Source organism: Neovison vison, chromosome 2 (assembly GCF_020171115.1).
Source record: "Neovison vison isolate M4711 chromosome 2, ASM_NN_V1, whole genome shotgun sequence".
Lineage (NCBI taxonomy): Eukaryota > Metazoa > Chordata > Mammalia > Carnivora > Mustelidae > Neogale > Neogale vison.
The window spans coordinates 107,036,448-107,054,929 of record NC_058092.1 but is presented as its reverse complement, the minus strand read 5'-3'; the positions used below and the strand labels follow the sequence as shown (position 1 = coordinate 107,054,929).

Sequence of the window (18,482 nt, the reverse complement as noted above, 5' to 3'; positions counted from 1 at the left end):
TTCAAATCCCATCACATCCCTCCCCTGATTACAACCCTTCACCAGCTTCCGACTAAACACGGAATGACATTTAAACTCCTTACCACAGTCCACAAAGGGCCCCAAATTCTGCTTCCTGCCTTTTCTACTCATTTCCTATCACTCTTGCCTCACTCTTCCTACCCAGTGCCAAACTCTTTCACGCTGGGTCCTTGTGTAAGCTTCTCTATCAACAAACACTCTCTTCTCTGTCCCTTTAGTGTTGCTGCTGCTACTCCCACCCACCCTTCTGGGTTTAGCTCAAATGTCACTTCCTTAGAAAGGCCTTTCTGCACCTAAATTAGGTTTATCTCTTACACTCGTATAGTACCTTCAACCTTTCCTTCATAGCACAGAAATGTATGCACATGTGTGTGTGAGAGAAAGAGATTACACAAATATTAACTGTAACATAAATGTTAAGAGCCAGCCTCTGAAATCAGATCGGCTGAGCTCAAATCCCACTTAACTTCTCTGAACCCCAGTTTTTAAAACTATGAAAGTGGGATAATAAAACTTATATTGTAGAGTGACTGTAAGAATAAAATAATATATCTCAAGTACTTCACACATACAGCATTCAAAAACACGTTACTAGAGGAAGAGGAAGCATTTGAGCTGAATCCTGAATGATCAGGAGAATAATGAAGGAAGGAACACTGCAGACTTAGAAAACAACTTAATATGACCAGGGAAAGGTGACAAGTTGGGCCAGGCAGAAGCATAAGGAGGAGAAGGTAGTAGGAAATAAAACCAAAAATGCCAGTCAAGGGCAGAGTCCTACTGGATTAGCAAACTGGAGTCTAAACCCAGATCTTCCATTTCTCTTCAGGCTTAGCGATCTGTGTCATTATATATTTCCATCCTCAAAAAACATCTGTTAATTATGACACCAAACAATTCTACTGACCTGATTCCAAGCCTTAAAGGCCTTAAAATCAGAATGTTCACACTTAGTGTACATACAGATTTAAGAAAACAAAGGTAGCAAAATAAAAACATTAACTTAATTCACTCTACACAGAGTCACCTATACAAATTAGAGAAGGAGGGCGCCTGGGTGGCTCAGTGGGTTAAGCCGCTGCCTTCGGCTCAGGTCATGATCTCAGGGTCCTGGGATCGAGTCCCGCATCGGGCTCTCTGCTCAGCAGGGAGCCTGCTTCCTCCTCTCTCTCTCTGCCTGCCTCTCTGCCTACTTGTAATCTCTCTCTGTCAAATAAATAAATAAAATCTTTAAAAAAAAAAAAAAAAAACAAATTAGAGAAGGAAAGAAACAAAGCCACAAATGATCCTAAAGTCATTTATATGTAAAGAAAAAGACTTACAGATACAGAATTGTACTTTTAGTGGATTAATATAAAATTTCACTTGCATTACCTGAGCATACATTCACAGTGGAGAAAGCTACACCAAAAATTCAAGGTGAAAGGGGATTTCTGCATTTTAAAATTATGGTGAGTCACACATTAGGTGGATTATTAGAAGCAACTTAAATGTAAGGCCTGCCATACACAAAGTATCTTTCTGATCACCTTTAAATGTTCCAAGTCATCCTAACAATAAACATTGTATTTTACTTTCTCTCTTCTCATCTTTCCCCTCATGACTCCTTACCTTCCAGGAGATCTCGGGCCAGCCCAGGCTCTGCGCCTGTGGAACGGACAAAATCTGACAAGACAGCATCCATGTCCAGGGTCATGTGATCATTAAGTACTTTCAGGCAGCTGAGGTAGGGTGGACATAGATCAAAATTCAGCCCTCCACCTGAGGAGAAAATAAACACATAAGGCTCAAATTACACTGAAATAGGATGATCATAGCCCAATTTCAGCAGCTTCCTTACCAAATGGATAAACGATCCTGGTTCATTCATTTCAGCTGAATTTATTATGAAGAGCAACATTTAGTTTCCTAAATGTTGCTCTTCATAATTAATTATTAATTAATTAATTAATTAATGCTCTTCCTCATTAATTTTTTTTAAGATTTTATTTATTTATTTGACAGAGATCACAAGTAGGCAGAGAGGCAGGCAGAGAGGGGGAAGCAGGCTCCCTGCTGAGCAGAGAGCCCAATGAGGGCTCAATCCCAGGACCCTGGGATCATAACCTGAGCAGAAGGCAGAGGCTTTAACCCACTGGGCCTCCCAGTGACCCCCCTCATTAATTTCTTAACTACTAAATTAATCACAGACCTAATGTCATTCTGAGTATAATGCTTTTCTTCTACCTCTCTAGAGTATTCCGTTTCCATCCATCAGTTTGCTTATCTAAGCTAATGGAAGAAAGCAGCAGACTACCACCCTGAAGAACTCCCCACCTTGTTTATTTCCTTGCCGGCACTTGATTTAACCTGAAATTATTTTAATAGATTGCTGTCTAGGCTCCCCCTCTAATACGTCAGTTTCTTGAAAGTTCAATGCTTGTGTGTCTTGTTCATTACTGTGTCCTCAGCATGTAACACTTGGCACAGTAAATATGTGCTGAATGAATGGATAAATGAACAAATGAATACTATACACTGAAAAACTTTAGAGTTGACTAGTGTTCTGAGGCTAGCTGAGGACATGGAAGAAGCAAGCTGATTAAGCTTAAACTACTCAAAATAAAATAAGCTTTTACACAAAGCAGAGTGGAGATCTCCAAGGTACACGAAAGTTAATTTTTGCCCACTAATTTCATGAACCCAGGAAATATGCCTTTCTCCACTGCGGACAAGTGAGCCAAGTAAGTTCACCTGAAAAAGATCTCTTCTTTCAGACTTGACTTTGGCAGAAACTCTGTCCCTGACCTGATAGCCTGGCACCAATCCACATTCCTCTAAAGTTAGCAGTCCCAGCTGAGGAAGCAATAACAGAGTGAAGAACAATCTCTGACCAATTCTACCACATTAGATGGGTTCTCTGGAAAAGAGGGCCTGATCCCAAAGCAACTATAACACACCTGCCCCGTCACAACCACCAATCCCTCGCCTTTTAAAGAAGACCAAAAGTAGAATTCTCAAAGGTAAAAGGTGACTCAGGTGACTGCAGAAACAGCTCCTCCTAAACAACCTGAAGTCTAAGGGTGACTCAGATCCCTTTTCTTCAGACCTCCTCCAATCCCACGACACAGCTTGTTTGGTGGTATGATCAGATCCTGATTTTCTGCATTCCTTAGAAATAGTAAGCAAATAAAGAGCAATGATTTGTGGGTCATAAAACCAGGAAGTCACTAATCTGAGTGCAGGGACGTGTTTTAGTCATATCTGTAGCCCCGACACCTAGCACCTAGCACAGCACCTACAACACTGCAGGCAGTCAATAAATGCCTGATGAGTAAATGATTAAATGACTAAGTGAACCTCCACACCAGCCAGCACCAAACCAATCCATTTTCAGTTTAACTTGGCAAATGAGAAATTCTAGGGTCCTTCGGACTTCCTATCACCCCTCAATTTCTAAGAGTCTTCCATGGTCCCAATCCATTTCTCCATTTCAGAAACTCTTTTCTTTTCTTTCTTTTTTTTAAAGATTTTATTTATTTATTTGACAGACAGAGATCACAAGTAGGCTGAGGCAGGCAGAGAAAGAGAGGAGGAAGCAGGCTCCCCGCCCAGCAGAAAGCCCAATGCAGAGCTCGATCCCAGCACCCTGGGATCATAACCTGAGCTGAAGGCAGAGGCTTCAACCCACTGAGCCACCCAGGCGCCCCCAGAAACTCTCTTTTCTGAAGAGACATCTGTACTGTCACTAGTTCCACCATCCCTGTATCGTAAGATTTTTTTTTTTTTTAAGATTTTATTTATTTGACAGAGAGAAATCACAAGTAGGCAGAGAGGCAGGCAGAGAGAGAGAGGGGAGAAAGCAGGTTCCCTGCGGAGCAGAGAGCCCGACGCGGGGCTCGATCCCAGAACCCTAGGATCATGACCTGAGCCGAAGGCAGAGGCATTAACCCACTGAGCCACCCAGGCGCCCCCGTAAGATTTTTACCTACACCTATATACGTTAGCCTGGTGGCTTTGGTCCAATTACTTACAGGGTTTCAGGTGCCTCTTGTTTATCCTAGACTTGTATTCGATGACCTCTCAGATCCTTCCCAGGTTTAAAAAATGAACTTCTCCTGTTCACTATAGCCTCATAAACCATGACCCTGACATTCTCTTTTAGTCTGTGTATTATCTATATCTAATTTCCTTCCATTTCAATATCCCAATTGTCAGAAAATGCTGCCAATACATGGGAACTTTTGGCCTAACAACCTCAAATTCAAAATGTCAAGTTATAAAATAAACTAGTTCTTTACATTTTATACTTAAGAATTAAATTCCTTCAGAATTCATAAATGAATGGTTTCTCCCTCCCCTAATATAAGCAAGAACTTCTTCTCCAAGCCCATTTCGGTCACTTCTTAGAGGTCACAGGAGATGGCTGCAGCCCAAATAACTTGAAAGTATGACTAATCCAAGACCAAGAGCATAGCTTCAAAATGAATTTCAATCTTCTCTCTTTAAAAAAAAAATATTCAAAGGAACTCAGTAAAGCCACTTTAATAACTTTCTGGAAAGACTGTGGGAGATATACAGTAAGCAGACAAATAGCAATCAGAAAAAAGATGCTCAGCAGAAGAGAGAAGAGTTGATTAAGCCATGGGCATGTAGGCAATTTCCCAGCCAGACACAGGCCAATAAAAAAACCATCAATGTCACGGCATCACAGACCTCATTTGCCAATACAGTAGGTCTTTCTTCAAAAAATTATTTTTGAGAAGTAATTCAGAGATCCAAAACTATCTAGAATGACTTGCCAAAAAATTCAAAGCACTAAACCAAACTTCTTGGCAGCACATTCATTCTTCTATCTGATGCCTCCAGGTGCAGGCCACAGGCTCCACCCGAACCCCACCCAGCAGGTGAGGACAGTGGCTTCTGTTACGTCACCACCAACACTTGGCTGGCACTTCTCAAAATCCAAACGGGAAATAGTCACAACATGGACTAAAACACTCAGTCCTTGGCTCTGTCTCAGCACACAGGAAGAAAAAAAAAGAAAATACTGGCTTTTAAACTTTCAAACAAAACAGAGGAGACACTCAAACATCTGTTGATTGAATGGTGTTTAAACAAATCTCAACTGGGGGCAAAACCCTCCAGTCCTCCAACTGGATGAGACATTAGTGATTACTTAATTCAGTGTCTGCCCCCAAGCAGAAATCCTTCTTTTACATCTCTTGACAGAGAAATCACCCAGTCTTCACATAGATACAAGCCTTGATGGAGGACTCATTCCTTTGCCACCATGTCCGTCTTACTTTGAACAGACCTAATCGTTAGAAAATACTTTTCTAAATTAAATCACCAGCCCACCCCCCTCTGTAACTTCCACATAATGGCCTGTGTTCTCTTCTCCAGAACAATAAAACCACACCCAAGAATGATGGCATTTGCATAGACAAGGATTAGAGAAAGCATTTTGTCACATAAAAATGTGTTAACAGAGAAACAAATAAGGCTTGAAAAGTCAGATGCGTTGTCCAAAGTCTGAACCCAGATATTTTGGACACATGCTCTACTATACCACACTGCCTCCAAAGGCACTAGGGCATTACCCCAAAACAGGACTGATTCTTACCCACTGAATCCTTTCACATAGGAAAGGGCTGTGCCTATCTCTTATACGCATTAAAGACTTAGACGCCTGCCTTATATTGCCCTCATTTTAAATCCTACCATTTTCCTCAGCAAATTCAACACCCACCTACACCATCCATCCAATGTTTCTGCTGTAAGAGTTTCATAATCTCACCAAATGCAAAGACCTTCATCTCCACTCCAGCACCTCAGTCCTGGACTCTGCCATCTCCTAAACTACTACACCTCTATATTTTCATCTCACGATGGTGAGCTGGAAAACAGTGACAACTGAGGGGAAAAAAGTGGATTAGATGCCACTTTGTCCCTTCTTGCCTAACTAAATGTGAGCCCGCTAACTGGTCACTTATTTTCCAGTAAAAAACTAGTTCCACTATTCTTCTATTTCATCTGCCCGACCTGATGCCTCCCACACTCAACTTCTCTGCTACTACCTGGGCCTACTGAGCAAGGTAAGATCAAATAATCATGCAGAGGAACCCAACTACAAATAAATGGCAGTCAGTCTCATTACTTTCCATGGGACACTGCTGCCTTCTGCTTAACTTGGGGACAAGTCAACCAATGTTCTCAGCTACTAGGCCACACCTCCAGTATTCTCCTACTCAATTCTTATCACTCCCTAACTCCTGATGCATGACCTTGCCTTCAACTTCATAAAAAAAAATATGAAACAAAGCAAGAGGAGTTCCTTTAGGTTGACTCCCCTGTTCCTACCTGCCAGCTGTTCTTCTCCTCTACCCTGTAAAACTCCCTAAAATCAACATTCACATGTTACTTTCTCATCTAGATGCAGTGCTCATCCTACCAAAATGGGCTTCTATTGAAGAAGAATGGCACTGACTTACAATAAGATCACAATTCTCCTTACTGTTTATCTAAAATGATCTCTTTGTAGCACATGAGACTTATCACTCTTCTGCCTCTCTGGCTCCGTGTCTTGGTCACCTTTGCGAACTCCTCTTCCTAACCAATGGTTAGTGCACTGAAGGTTCTACCTCAGGCCTTCCATCTTCTTAATTCATATCATCTCCTTGAGAATTTCATTCATGCCCCTGAACACCAAATGCTGATGACTTCAAAATGTATTCACAGCCCCAAACTCTCCAGCTCACCTAGGAATCCCATATGCACTTCAAACTCAGCATGTTAAAAGCATGAGCTCATTCTCTCATCTCTGCCCTTCCCCCTTTCAAACTACCCCTCTTCCAGTGTTGCCTATTCTAGCAAAAGGTACCATCATCCGTCCTCTTAGCCAAGTCACAAAAGCCGGGGAGCCACCCTGGAATTCTCTTTTACCTTATCCTCATTCACAAACAGTCCTTTATGAAGGACTACTCATTTCACCTTTAAAATTTCTTAAATCCATCCCACACTCTTCGTAAGCTACAAATATTTTATTCTCTCAGGTTTTTATAACCTGGACTCCAGGAAATAGCTTCCTAATTTCTCCCTCTTCCTCTCTCCAGGCATTGGATGCTGTGGAGGCTGATCAATCTAAAATGCAAATAGGCCTTATAGCTCCAGACTCTAAATTCTTCAATGACTAAAGCATCAGATGCCTTCACAATCTGGCTCTGCCTAACTCTCCAGCCTCATCCACCTGCCACCATTCCCCCTTCTGTCCTGGTAATTCCCCAGGTACACCATGTGCTCACATTTCAGTTCCTTTGCCCTTGCTGTTCCCGCTGCCTGGAATGACTTTTGGTCTAGCAAGTGATTTCTTACCTCTTCTATGAAACTACCCTGAGTACCACCTCATTTGCAAAACTTTCTCTGGGTTCCCAACTTAAATTGCTCTCTTCCTCCTTGCTGCTGCACCTGCTATTACACCTCTGTGATTTTATTTACACACCACAGAGTACTTGTGTCTATTTACACATTTATCTCCCCCACTAAACCATGAGCAATTTGAGGGCAGGAATTTTGTCTTGTTCATCCTGTATCCCTAAAACCCAAGCACCACTCAGTTTTTGTTCAAGTAAACTGAACTGTATTTGTATAGCACCCCACCATGCGCGCGCGCACACACACACACCCCAGTATCGATGATGATCAGATAATCAGTGTTGTAGACAGGCAGGTCTCAAACAGTGGCTCATCTCAAAGACATTTGCTTAAGATTGTTATATGACATTATTTGCAACAAGTTTCTTTTCCTAAACATTAACTCAGACTAACATTACAATCAGTCTGCATGCTCTGCATGCCCAACTATTTAGTAACGGAGAAAGATGACCCAAAATTAAATACTGATTATGGATAACTATTATAATAATAGTTAAAATGCCTGAGAAACTACTGACCCTACATTTTCTCGTCTACTACATCCCCAAGCGTCCACATTCTCACACTATACCCTCTCCCAGTCCTAGTGATGCACTACAGCTGTGCCTGAGTCCCCTCCAACTCCTCCCAAAACTCACTGGAAAACCACAATATTCAACACTGTCAAGAATTTTCAAAGGTCAGAGACTCCTCCATGTCTATGATGTCAGTCCCAAGGAATCCAGACAGGGAGAAGGAGGAGGGACAAAAACCCTTAGAAATTTCACACAATTCCTGATTAGGTGGGAGGGAAAAATGAAAGACTCTCTTGGCAGATTGTTCTTAATTAAAATGGGTCCTTACAAGTGAAAGAAGCAAAATATAACCTTCTTTTAAAAAAAGAGAGAGAATATGACCAAATTCCATACCAAAGAGACCTATGCAGACCTATGTTACAACTGAGAGACAGAAAGATGGGTCTAAAAGGAAAAAAAAGAAGTGACAGGAAGTAATATGTGTTAAAGCTTCAGATATTATTTCATTTTAACTTCCAAGTAACTCTAAGAGATTTGTTTGTATCATCAACCCTACCTCACCAGATGAGATTGCTAAAGCTCACAAAGGTTAAGTAATTCACCTGAGATTACAAATGGAAAAAGCCGCAGAGCCAGGATTTTCACAAACCCAGCCTACTGGACCCCAGAGGCCAGACCCTTGCACCACAGCACCCCTAGTCCAGGGAGGCAAATGGCAAAAGCACATGCCATCCACCCACGTGCCAGTCTACCCTCCCAGCTGTAACTGCTTTCAACACAGAGACAGAGAGACAGTGAGAACTGGCTCTGGATTTGGACAGATTCAGGTTCAAATACCAGTCTACCTACTAAGGGCTGAACTATGGGTAAAGAATATAACCACTTGGTGCCTCCATTTCTTCACGTATCAAATGGAGAAAATATCTGCATTTCAGACCTTTTGTTAGCATTAACTAACTGAAGATACATGAGGGCAGTGCCTGGCACAAAGTAAACCCTCAAAAAAGGTCAATTGCCTTTCTTCTGCCTAACTCCCTCGACATACTCCACCTCGCTCCACTAGTACCCAGTACAGCCCCTGTACCTTTCCTCCGAAAGCACTCTCTACTCACCCCCAACAAACCCTCCGGGCCCACAGCCATTGCAAAGGTACCATCAACACATGCACACAGGACCCAGTCAATCATTTCCATTCCAGTGTCTTTCAAATTCGTTAAGCCTCCAAGAAAATGTTGCAAAAGGACTTCTTGGGCTGTACTTTCTACCAGATGGTCCCTCAAAAATAAGAGCAAAAGAAAACTGTCTGTCCTCTCCTCGATGTACAGACACAGCTAAATAGCCCATTCATTCCCAAATTTCCAGTAATAGCAAATTGACACATATTTACTAAAATTCTAATGCCTTAATCTACCAACCCTACCTCCTCCGCACATTTATCCCTTACTACACTACTCATTCCAGATTCAAAGATTTTATAATATTCTCTTAATCTCATGCATGTTGTCTATTTCTTGGGATAAAATGTTCACATCTCCTCCTACATACTCTGCACAATTTCTGGGTTGTTTTCTACCTCCACGACACTATATGCTCAAGGAAGAGCCACTTACTCTCCCTAAATCAAACTTAAGAGAAAAACTGAACCCCAAAAACTCAATCATATAATTTACCATTCCAAAACAATTTATTAGCTTACTATATGCTATTGTGGATACAACCCAGTAAGGACTCAAGAACTGGCTTCATGGTTTTATAACTACCACTAGTATGTGCATGTGTCAGAACAAGATTTAACTATTTTTTCAAGAATTTCCAGTTTAGGGGTGCCTGGGTGGCTCAGTGGGTTAAGCCTCTGCCTTCGGCTCAGGTCATGATCTCAGGGTCCTGGGATTGAGTCCCGCATCAGGCTCTCTGCTAGGCAGAGAGCCTGCTTCCTCCTCTCTCTCTGCCTGCCTCTCTACCTACTTGTGATCTCAGTCTGTCAAATAAATAAAATCTAAAAAAAAAAAAAAAAAATTCCAGTTTGTTTGTTTGTTTTAATCAGGCCTACCAATAGCAAAATGAATCTCTAATGGACAAATCCATTAACAGCGAAATCCTGATATAAAAATCAGGGAGAAGTTCACAGAGAACTCCTTATGAACTGGCATTTGTCTTCTCAGTGTTACTGACAAAAGGCTCCTTGGATTACAATTACTTGGGAAATTTAATAATTCGGAAGATGTGTACAACAGAAGTGACCTTTAAAAAAATAAGGGTAGAGAGAGTCAGAGAGAAAGTCTATTATTATAAAATTGGCACAACAACAGTAACTTGAATAGAAACAAAAGTCATGTTAATGTTTATTTTTTTAGATCCAAACCAGTATTTCTATTTGCCACATACAACGAATTTTTTCTCTTTCAGTGAGGGTCAAAGATAGTTCAAGGTTTGAGTCTTAGTACACTCAACTTTTAAAAGAACAGTCTGTAAAAATAAAAGTTCTACTTAAGCCCTTATAAAGATTCTGATTACTAAACTTTTGACATGGGAGAAAAAAATAAATACTACAGATCAACAGAGGCTAGTCTAATAGTGAAACACATTCTCTGAATCAACCAACATTCCCTAGTTGAAGACAATCTTCTCTCCCCTTCTTGATTCTTAAATACTTGTCATTTCATTGTCAATTAGAGAACTTCTACTCAAGGAAATAGCAGAAGGAAAAAAAAATTCTAATTATGAACTATCTACAATTAGTTATCTATAGGAAATTAATTCATTGTGTAAACTCCTTCTGGTAAATTAACTTCCTTCAGTACACAACTACTGATTTTTTAAGAGCCCCAAACAATTAGAAAAAGAAATCTGTCTTTTATAAAATTATATAACTCCTTTCAAAGAAAGCTATCTTATTACTATTATTATGTTTAAATTTCTCCATCTGCAAGTTTCATCTATCCTGGCCATATCTAGACCTCACTTGAACTCCTCTAGGCCCTGTATGTGCAAAATTCACTTCCTATTATCATATACTGCCTTGTAATATTAGTTGGCCTTCCTGATACTAGCATCTTATCTCTCCAATCTGATTATCTGTCATTCAATCAAAATTTACTGGGTCCACCATGTACCAGGCACTGCCCTAGGGCCTTAGGGATACAAATGAAGAGAAGCCAAGAGTCCTACCTTTGGGGCACTCCAGTCTGCTGGGAGAAATCTAAACATGTTATTCATGCCCAGTGGGGTAGGAAGAGGTATAAGAACTAGTTTACCTGGATGGGTTAGGAAGATTTCTCAAACTAGATCTTAAAGGATGTGTAAGAGATCATCAAGATGAAAATCAAGATACATTCTAAAAAGAATTAAGATCCTTGAGGTTGGCACCTTTCTTATATACTTAAAAAAATTCTAAACAGGCCTAAAAAATTGCTTGGCACATAGTAGATGTGTAACAAATATTTGTCATTCTAAATTATTCAAGCTAGTCCATGTGTATGGATGACTGAGAGCTAATCTATATCTAAAATAGGCTTGTGAATTATTTACTGGTTTCAAATGTCATCATTCACCCCCTGGATACACATAATCAAGGTCTATGCAAATACATCTGTACACCTGTCCAGTAAAAATAGCTTCTTTTGTTGTAATTTCTATTTTTAAAGCACTTTCACAAATAAGGCCTCATTTAATAAGAATTCTAAAAATTAAATACTCTTTTTGAGATTTCTAACCCCCTCTTTTCTTTTTTTCTTTTTTTTAAGATTTTATTTATTTATTTGTGAGAGAGAGAGTGAGAGAGTGAGCACAGGCAGGCAAAGGCAGAGGGAGAAGCAGGCTCCCTGCTGAGCAAGGAGCCCAATGTGGGACTCGATCCCAGGATGCTGGGATCATGACCTGAGTGGAAGGCAGCTGCTTAACCAACTGAGCCACCCAGGCGCCCCTCTAACCCCCTCTTTTCTGATGGAAAATACATACATACAGAAGCTTACAAAGCTTAAATGATCCCCAGGTAGCAAGGAGCTTGGACCTAGGTATCCTGAATTGAAATACAGGGTTTATTATTAGTTCTACAGGGACTTATGACAAAATCAATTTGCTCTACACATGCAAACTCCACAGAATAAGAAATTATTATTTTGCTTTTAAAAAAATACTATCCATATTCATCCACACTACTAACCCCATCCTCTCCACCAACTCCACCAATACAAATACATTTCTATTTCTAGGTTAGAGTTAAGAATTAGAAAATCCAGCCCAGGATATCTTGAGACCCAAATAATTTTGGGTCTCCTTCATCTGTAATAGGTTGTGCCATTGGTGGTAATAATTTTTATTTGTTTTTAAAGAGTTTATTTATTTGTCAGAGAGAGAGAACACAAGCAGGGGGAGCGGCAGGTAGAGCAGAGGGAGAAGCAAGCTCCCCGCTGAACAAGAAGGCCAATGCAGAAGTTGTGGGACTCGATCCTAGGACTCTGGGATCATGACCTGATCTGAAAGCAGATGCTTAACCGACTGAGCCACCCGGGCATCCCAACAGTAACCGAACCTTGGGTGCCTGGGTGGCTCAGTTATAAGCATTTGACTCTTGATTTCTTAGGTTCAGGTCTTGATCTCAGGTTGAGACACCCAGCACGGAGCCTGCTTAAGACTCTCTCTCTCTTCTCTCTGCACCACTCCACCCCCACCACCGTGCACTCTCTCTTAAGAAACAAACAAACAAACAAACAAACAAAAAAACCTTTTAAACCACTTTCAGTGCAGAGTCTACTTGTCCCTCTCCTTCCCCATTTGCTCCCCTCCCTGTGCTCTCTTCTCACAAATAAATAAAATTTAAAATAAATAAAAGCAACCATGCCTCTTATATTTAAGCACATAAAATTAGTTATAAGAATATAATATAATCTGACTTCTAGTCTATCTGGGAACATAGACTGGGAACAATTCTATTTTTACATTTCGGTCTAATGTGGAACAAGCCTGGTGGTGAGGTGCAGAAAGTCAGCCTATTTTCCTTGTTTGGTACTTTGGAATTATAGACATTATCTGGAATTATGGAGAATTGTATGTAGAACCAGGAGATTACTTCATTCCACACCCTCAAATTGCAGAGGAGAATCCTGGGAACCAGGTGAGTGAGATTAAGTGGCTTGCCCAAAGTCACAGGGCTAACGAGTGCTAGAACTGCATAACAGAACATAAATCTGTTGACTACTATTCTTTTTTTTCCTCTCTAGAGATTTATTTATTTTAAAGAGAACGAGAGAGCTTGTGCGTGCACAAGAGTGGGGCGAGGGGCAGAAAGGGAGAGGATCTTTAAGCAGAACTTCATCTTCTCCCAATTAAACATGGAATCCAAAGCAGGGCTTAATCCCTTGACCCATGAGACCATGACCTGAGCTAAAAACAAGAGTCAGATACTTAATGGACTGAGCCACCCAGGCACCCCTCTTGACTCCAATTCTAGCAATCTTTACCTGACTTGACATGTATCGATGACTTTCAGTTCTCCGTGTGATCTACTTTGTGGATTTATCTATGAAAACTTCCTTTCTTCCTGCCACCCAGATAAATCTCTTACTTCTACAGATGTGTACCCAAGAAAAAGATGCATAATTAGGAAATTTAATCACTTAAGCAAACCATATTAAGGGAAATCATCTATACAGATGGTCATGAAGGCATGCTAAAATCAAATCCCCATTTTTGTTTGACTCATCACCACCAAAGATATAAACTGGATTTGGAAATATTCTTCTAGCACTATACTCGAGGTCGGAAGTTGTGTAGCAAGAGGGTAGGATAAAATTAAGTGTGACAAAGGGATAGATTTTTATTTTTCTTTTCTATTGATAGTCTGAAGCTATAATATAGTTCTCATATGCCATTATGGAATCACAGCAATTACTAAATTTTAAATAGAATCCAACATAAAATAAAAACCAAGAGAGAAATAAAGCATCAACTTTCAACACATGACCTCTTCCTGTCCGAAAGAGTAAATAAAATGCCGGCAGCATCAAAGCAATCACTTTCCTCACATTCACTTTGATTCATGTTGATTTGTGGGAAAGCTATATCTCTTCTTCCTCTTAGGAAGAGCCACCATCAGCACAATAGCACCTGTCATTGCAATTCCCCCCTAATGAAACCTGAACTTCCTGACTCAATCATTCAGTAAGCACTTAGTAAGGACCTACTCCAAGCCAGGCAGGCTGCTAAGTGAAGGGGAGGAATAACCCAGTAAACTGTCCCTGCTTTCTAGAAGTTCATCTAACAGGCTGATTCCAGAGAAAACCCCAAGATAGGTATTGGTTAACTTCCTTTATTTAACACAGATTACTGAGTTCCAGGCACTGGTGACAGAAAAAGATTAAGAGTCAACTTTTAAAAGTAAGAGTCTTTTCAAAATTTACTGAACAGGGCACCTGGGTGACTCAGTGGGTTAAGCCTCTGCCTTCAGCTCGGGTCATGATCTCAGGGTCCTGGGATCGAGCCACGCATAGGGCTCTCTGCTCAGTGGGGAGCCTGCTTCCCCTCTCTCTCTGCCTACTTGTGATCTCTGTCAAATAAATAAATAAAATACTTAAAAAAATTTACTGAATAACTTGCTCTTCTGAATTATTGAAATCACATGTTCTTCTCCAAGAATGCCAATCATCAGAGGTTGACTCTAAGGGATTTTGATGGTAACACCTAGCCAAATATTTTGGTCAAAGGCACTGTTTCCTTAATCTTACCACTCTAAAAGGCCATACTGTCCTAGACTGGTACATTTTATCAATATAGGATCCACAGTAACAGAATACAGTTGATCTCATCAATGAACTGGAAGGAGTTGTTTCCTATATAGACAGATGCTTCCAGTAGAATGGACTATGTCAAACATATGACAAATCCTGTTTAACTATGTTGCCACAAGAGTGTATATCTAAGTACTATAGGCAACCCTTCATGATCACATAGCCCCAGGCCGAGTTTTCAGGGCGATGAGTCTCTGCTTTTCCTTTTCCCTTCCACAAAAAGCACAGAAGGTATGAATTAGTACACAGGTCATTGTCCTCTGAGGTTTTCTCCTTGAAATTACTCCAGGAAACCAACCATCGTTAGAATGAGTCCTATCCCATTGATCTTTTTAACGTTATTTTATTTTCACATTCTCTGGTAGTGGTGGTGATGTTAACAAATGCCAGCTCTGGAGTTCACAAAATACCTTCAAATATTACATCACTGAAAAAAATGCAGAGGATAAAAGGAAACATCATAGGCCAAATATCTCAAATATCAAAAACCAAATCGAGTTTAATTGGAATTGAAAAACAAGCACTTTCAACTCTACCACAGGATCGAGAATCTATTTCTATCAAAAAAGCATAGGATTGACCTTAACAAAGCAAAATCACGAACTTCCCTTTAAATTAGGTCTAACTGATTTCAATTTGTATATGTTAAGACCACAGTTTCAGCAAGAATTTGATATAAATCTTCGATACCCCAATCCCATTTCCAAATGTTTCCCCACAGTTAAATGATCAATACATATTATTCTAAAGGAATAGTTAATGATGAGAAAGCTGCCCTAGAATGACAAGCTGACAAACTCACCATTCAAGTATCTTTAAAGATTTAACTAATATTTACTCTGTACCAATCAAGTACTAAGCACTAGGTTAGACACATCCACATGAATCACCTCATTAACCTTATGTGTCATGCACAGATAAGACTAAATCCCAATCCTTAACTGACCTAGGTCCCTAAAACCCACTAGTTCTACCACTAACTACCTCGATCCCACCTAATAAATCCCTAGAACGCAACTAGAACTCAGCTTCTCAGTCTCACAGACCTAAGCATTTTTAGTGCTTCTACTAGGTAATGCTTACCACAAAACCTGTGTGCCTATTTTTGAGCTCCTAACTCCAAAACAAACACCGTTCATCCGAGATATGGCACATGGTGATAATGGACATAATCAAAAACAAGTAACTCTCTTGGATCACACTAGCTAAAGAATAAACCTAGAATACTAACAAAACTGGATTTTTTAAAAATATTTCATTTATTTATTCGGAAGAGAGCAAAAGTGAGAGAGATCACAGAGGGAGAGGGAGCAGCAGACTCACTGCTAAGCAGAGAGCTCTGTGTGGAGCCCGACCCCAAAACCCTGAGATCATGACCCAAGCCAAAGGCAGATGCTAATTGACTGAGCTACACAGCTGCCTCATAAACTGAATTTCAGCTGTTCAGACAACATTGGATTTTTTTTTTTTTTAAGATTTTATTTATTTGAGAGAGAGAGCAAGAGAGAGAACATGAGCCGGGCCGGGAGCAGAGGGAGAGGGAGAAGCAGAATCCCGCTGAGCAAGGAGTCTAATGTGGGGCTTGATCTTAGAACTCCAGGATCATGACCTGAGCCAAAGGCAGACGCTTAACCAAGTGAGCCATCCAGGCACCCCAGACACTGGATTTTAAGTCTTCCCAACCTCAAGACTATTTTCTGGTCCTCTGAATACAGAAAGTCTTCTCTATTTGAATGAACTGCAGAAGACAAGTCTGACCCAAGAGTCCTTACTCACATACTCATCAGAGATAACTGGTAGAAAAAGGAAAAAAAATATTCCAACTGGTATGACCACTTTACAACGTTAACAACACATTACTCACCATCATGCTACAAGAAAGCACTTGCAAGTGGGCAAGGAACTTTCAGGAAGCCAAGGAAACAAACAAAACTCTCCCAGTCCTCAAAACACAAACACATCCACATGCCAAAGAAGGTTACACCGTCCAGTTTATACCCAGGTATGAGCAAGTGGAGAGGGAGTGGAGAGAAAGGAGGCGAAGTGAGAAGCATTACTGGGCAAGGAACTTTCAGGAAGCCAAGGAAACAAACAAAACTCTCCCAGTCCTCAAAACACAAACACATCCACATGCCAAAGAAGGTCACACTGTCCAGTTTATACCCAGATATGAGCAAGTGGAGAGGGAGTGGGGAGAAGGGAGGGGAAGTGAGAAGCATTATTTGGCAGGTGTGCTTGTCAGCACCAACAGATTTCTTTCTTGGACTCATGAAGAGCCTTTTATTTTTTAAATTATGTAAAGATCCCTTGATTTTTTTTTTTAACATTTTATTTGTTACAGAGAGAGAGCATACGAGTAGTGAAGAGGGGCAGAGGGAGAAGCAGACTCCCTGCTGAGCAGGGAGCCCAACACAGGGCTCTATCCCAGGACCCTGGGATCATGACCTGAGCCAAAGGTAGACATTGAAGCTTAACAGACTGAGCCGCCCGGCACCCCATGGAGAGATTTTTTAAACAAAGAAATACTGGGCGTCACACCCATCTTTATAACTTGAGATTTAAGTAATCACAGAGAACATGCAATATATATAAATGGCAGCATGTTAGAGTAGTTGCATACATTCCCTCTGAAATTCAACAGATCTGTATGTAAATCCTAGCTTTGTCACTATCTTGCTGTGTGACCTTGGACAAGTTATTTAACTTCTCTGTGCCTTAGCAGGGACCTAATCTGATAGTCACTGTGATATCCTGAGCAATTTCAACAATACTTTAGTATCTTGGCTGAATTGGTAAATATCTTTATTAACAGTAATAAATATTTTAGATGAATTAATCTGTAAATAGGTACAAGAGTATCTACCTTATTGAACAGTTATGAGTATTAAGTGAGGTGATATATAAAGTACTTAGTATAACTCATGGTAGGGTCTCACTATTAAAGAGTAAAGTTTTCTTCCCTTTACTTCCCAGCCAGGTCAGAAGTTAATAACAGAAGAGTCGTGGCAAGGATTAAAATGGGGTAAGAACTATAGAACCCAAGTGTTGGAAAATGTTTACTACTAAGGCCCTAGTCATAAAATCTAGGAATATTTCATCTTAGCAGATGAAATTAAATAAGAGACCCTTGTAGTAGGTACATAATAAATGTTAGTTGATCCAGATAACGCTATTGTGAGTCTTCAGATTATCTGTTAATACCAGATACAAGCCCTGCAGAATAGGAAAAGGGAAAGAAAAGGGAAGAAAAGGAAAACAGAAGGGAAAAGAAGTGAGACTGAGTTACATCTTAAATAAACCAGACTATGTATTTAAAAACCAAATATAAAGGATTTTTTAGAAGGCTATTAAATTCTCCAAAAACTTCCCATTAGCGAAAACACTTTATTGATTCACAGTATTTACCAACCTTTTTAGGTAATAAGATCTGTGTAACTAAACTGTTCTTAACTGCTGACACGGTAAATAAGCTTGAAAGATTTGGGTCCAAAACTCTCCTCCTCCTTTTACTCCAAAAAGACTGATGGGGCCTTTTGAGGCTACCTCACCTACAGCCTGTAACTACAGCAACCTATCTACATGCAGAGGAAAAGACATTTCACTTCAAAATTGGGAATCAGAGAATATATGCAATTAAATCCAAAATCGGAAGGAATCTTTTTCCTTGACTACGAAGAACTGAATGTGAGAAGACAGCTCTAAGGAACTCGGGTCACTGTTGCCTCATGAGCCCGACAGTATACACATT

General features: G+C 40.3%; 1 protein-coding gene across 2 annotated transcripts in view; it reads right to left on the bottom strand.

Annotated features, from left to right (window-relative positions):
* OTUD7B (OTU deubiquitinase 7B) overlaps positions 1 to 18,482 on the bottom strand; it is a 57,033-nt gene that overhangs the window by 24,121 nt on the left and 14,430 nt on the right. The window contains exon 2 of one of the 2 annotated variants that reach the window (XM_044239151.1): positions 1,633 to 1,782. In XM_044239151.1, coding sequence (XP_044095086.1) covers positions 1,633 to 1,717 — 85 coding nt within the window. In that variant the 5' untranslated portion in view covers positions 1,718 to 1,782. Of the gene's footprint in view, positions 1 to 1,632; positions 1,783 to 18,482 lie in introns of those variants that run through there. The other variant, XM_044239150.1, reaches the window with a different exon arrangement.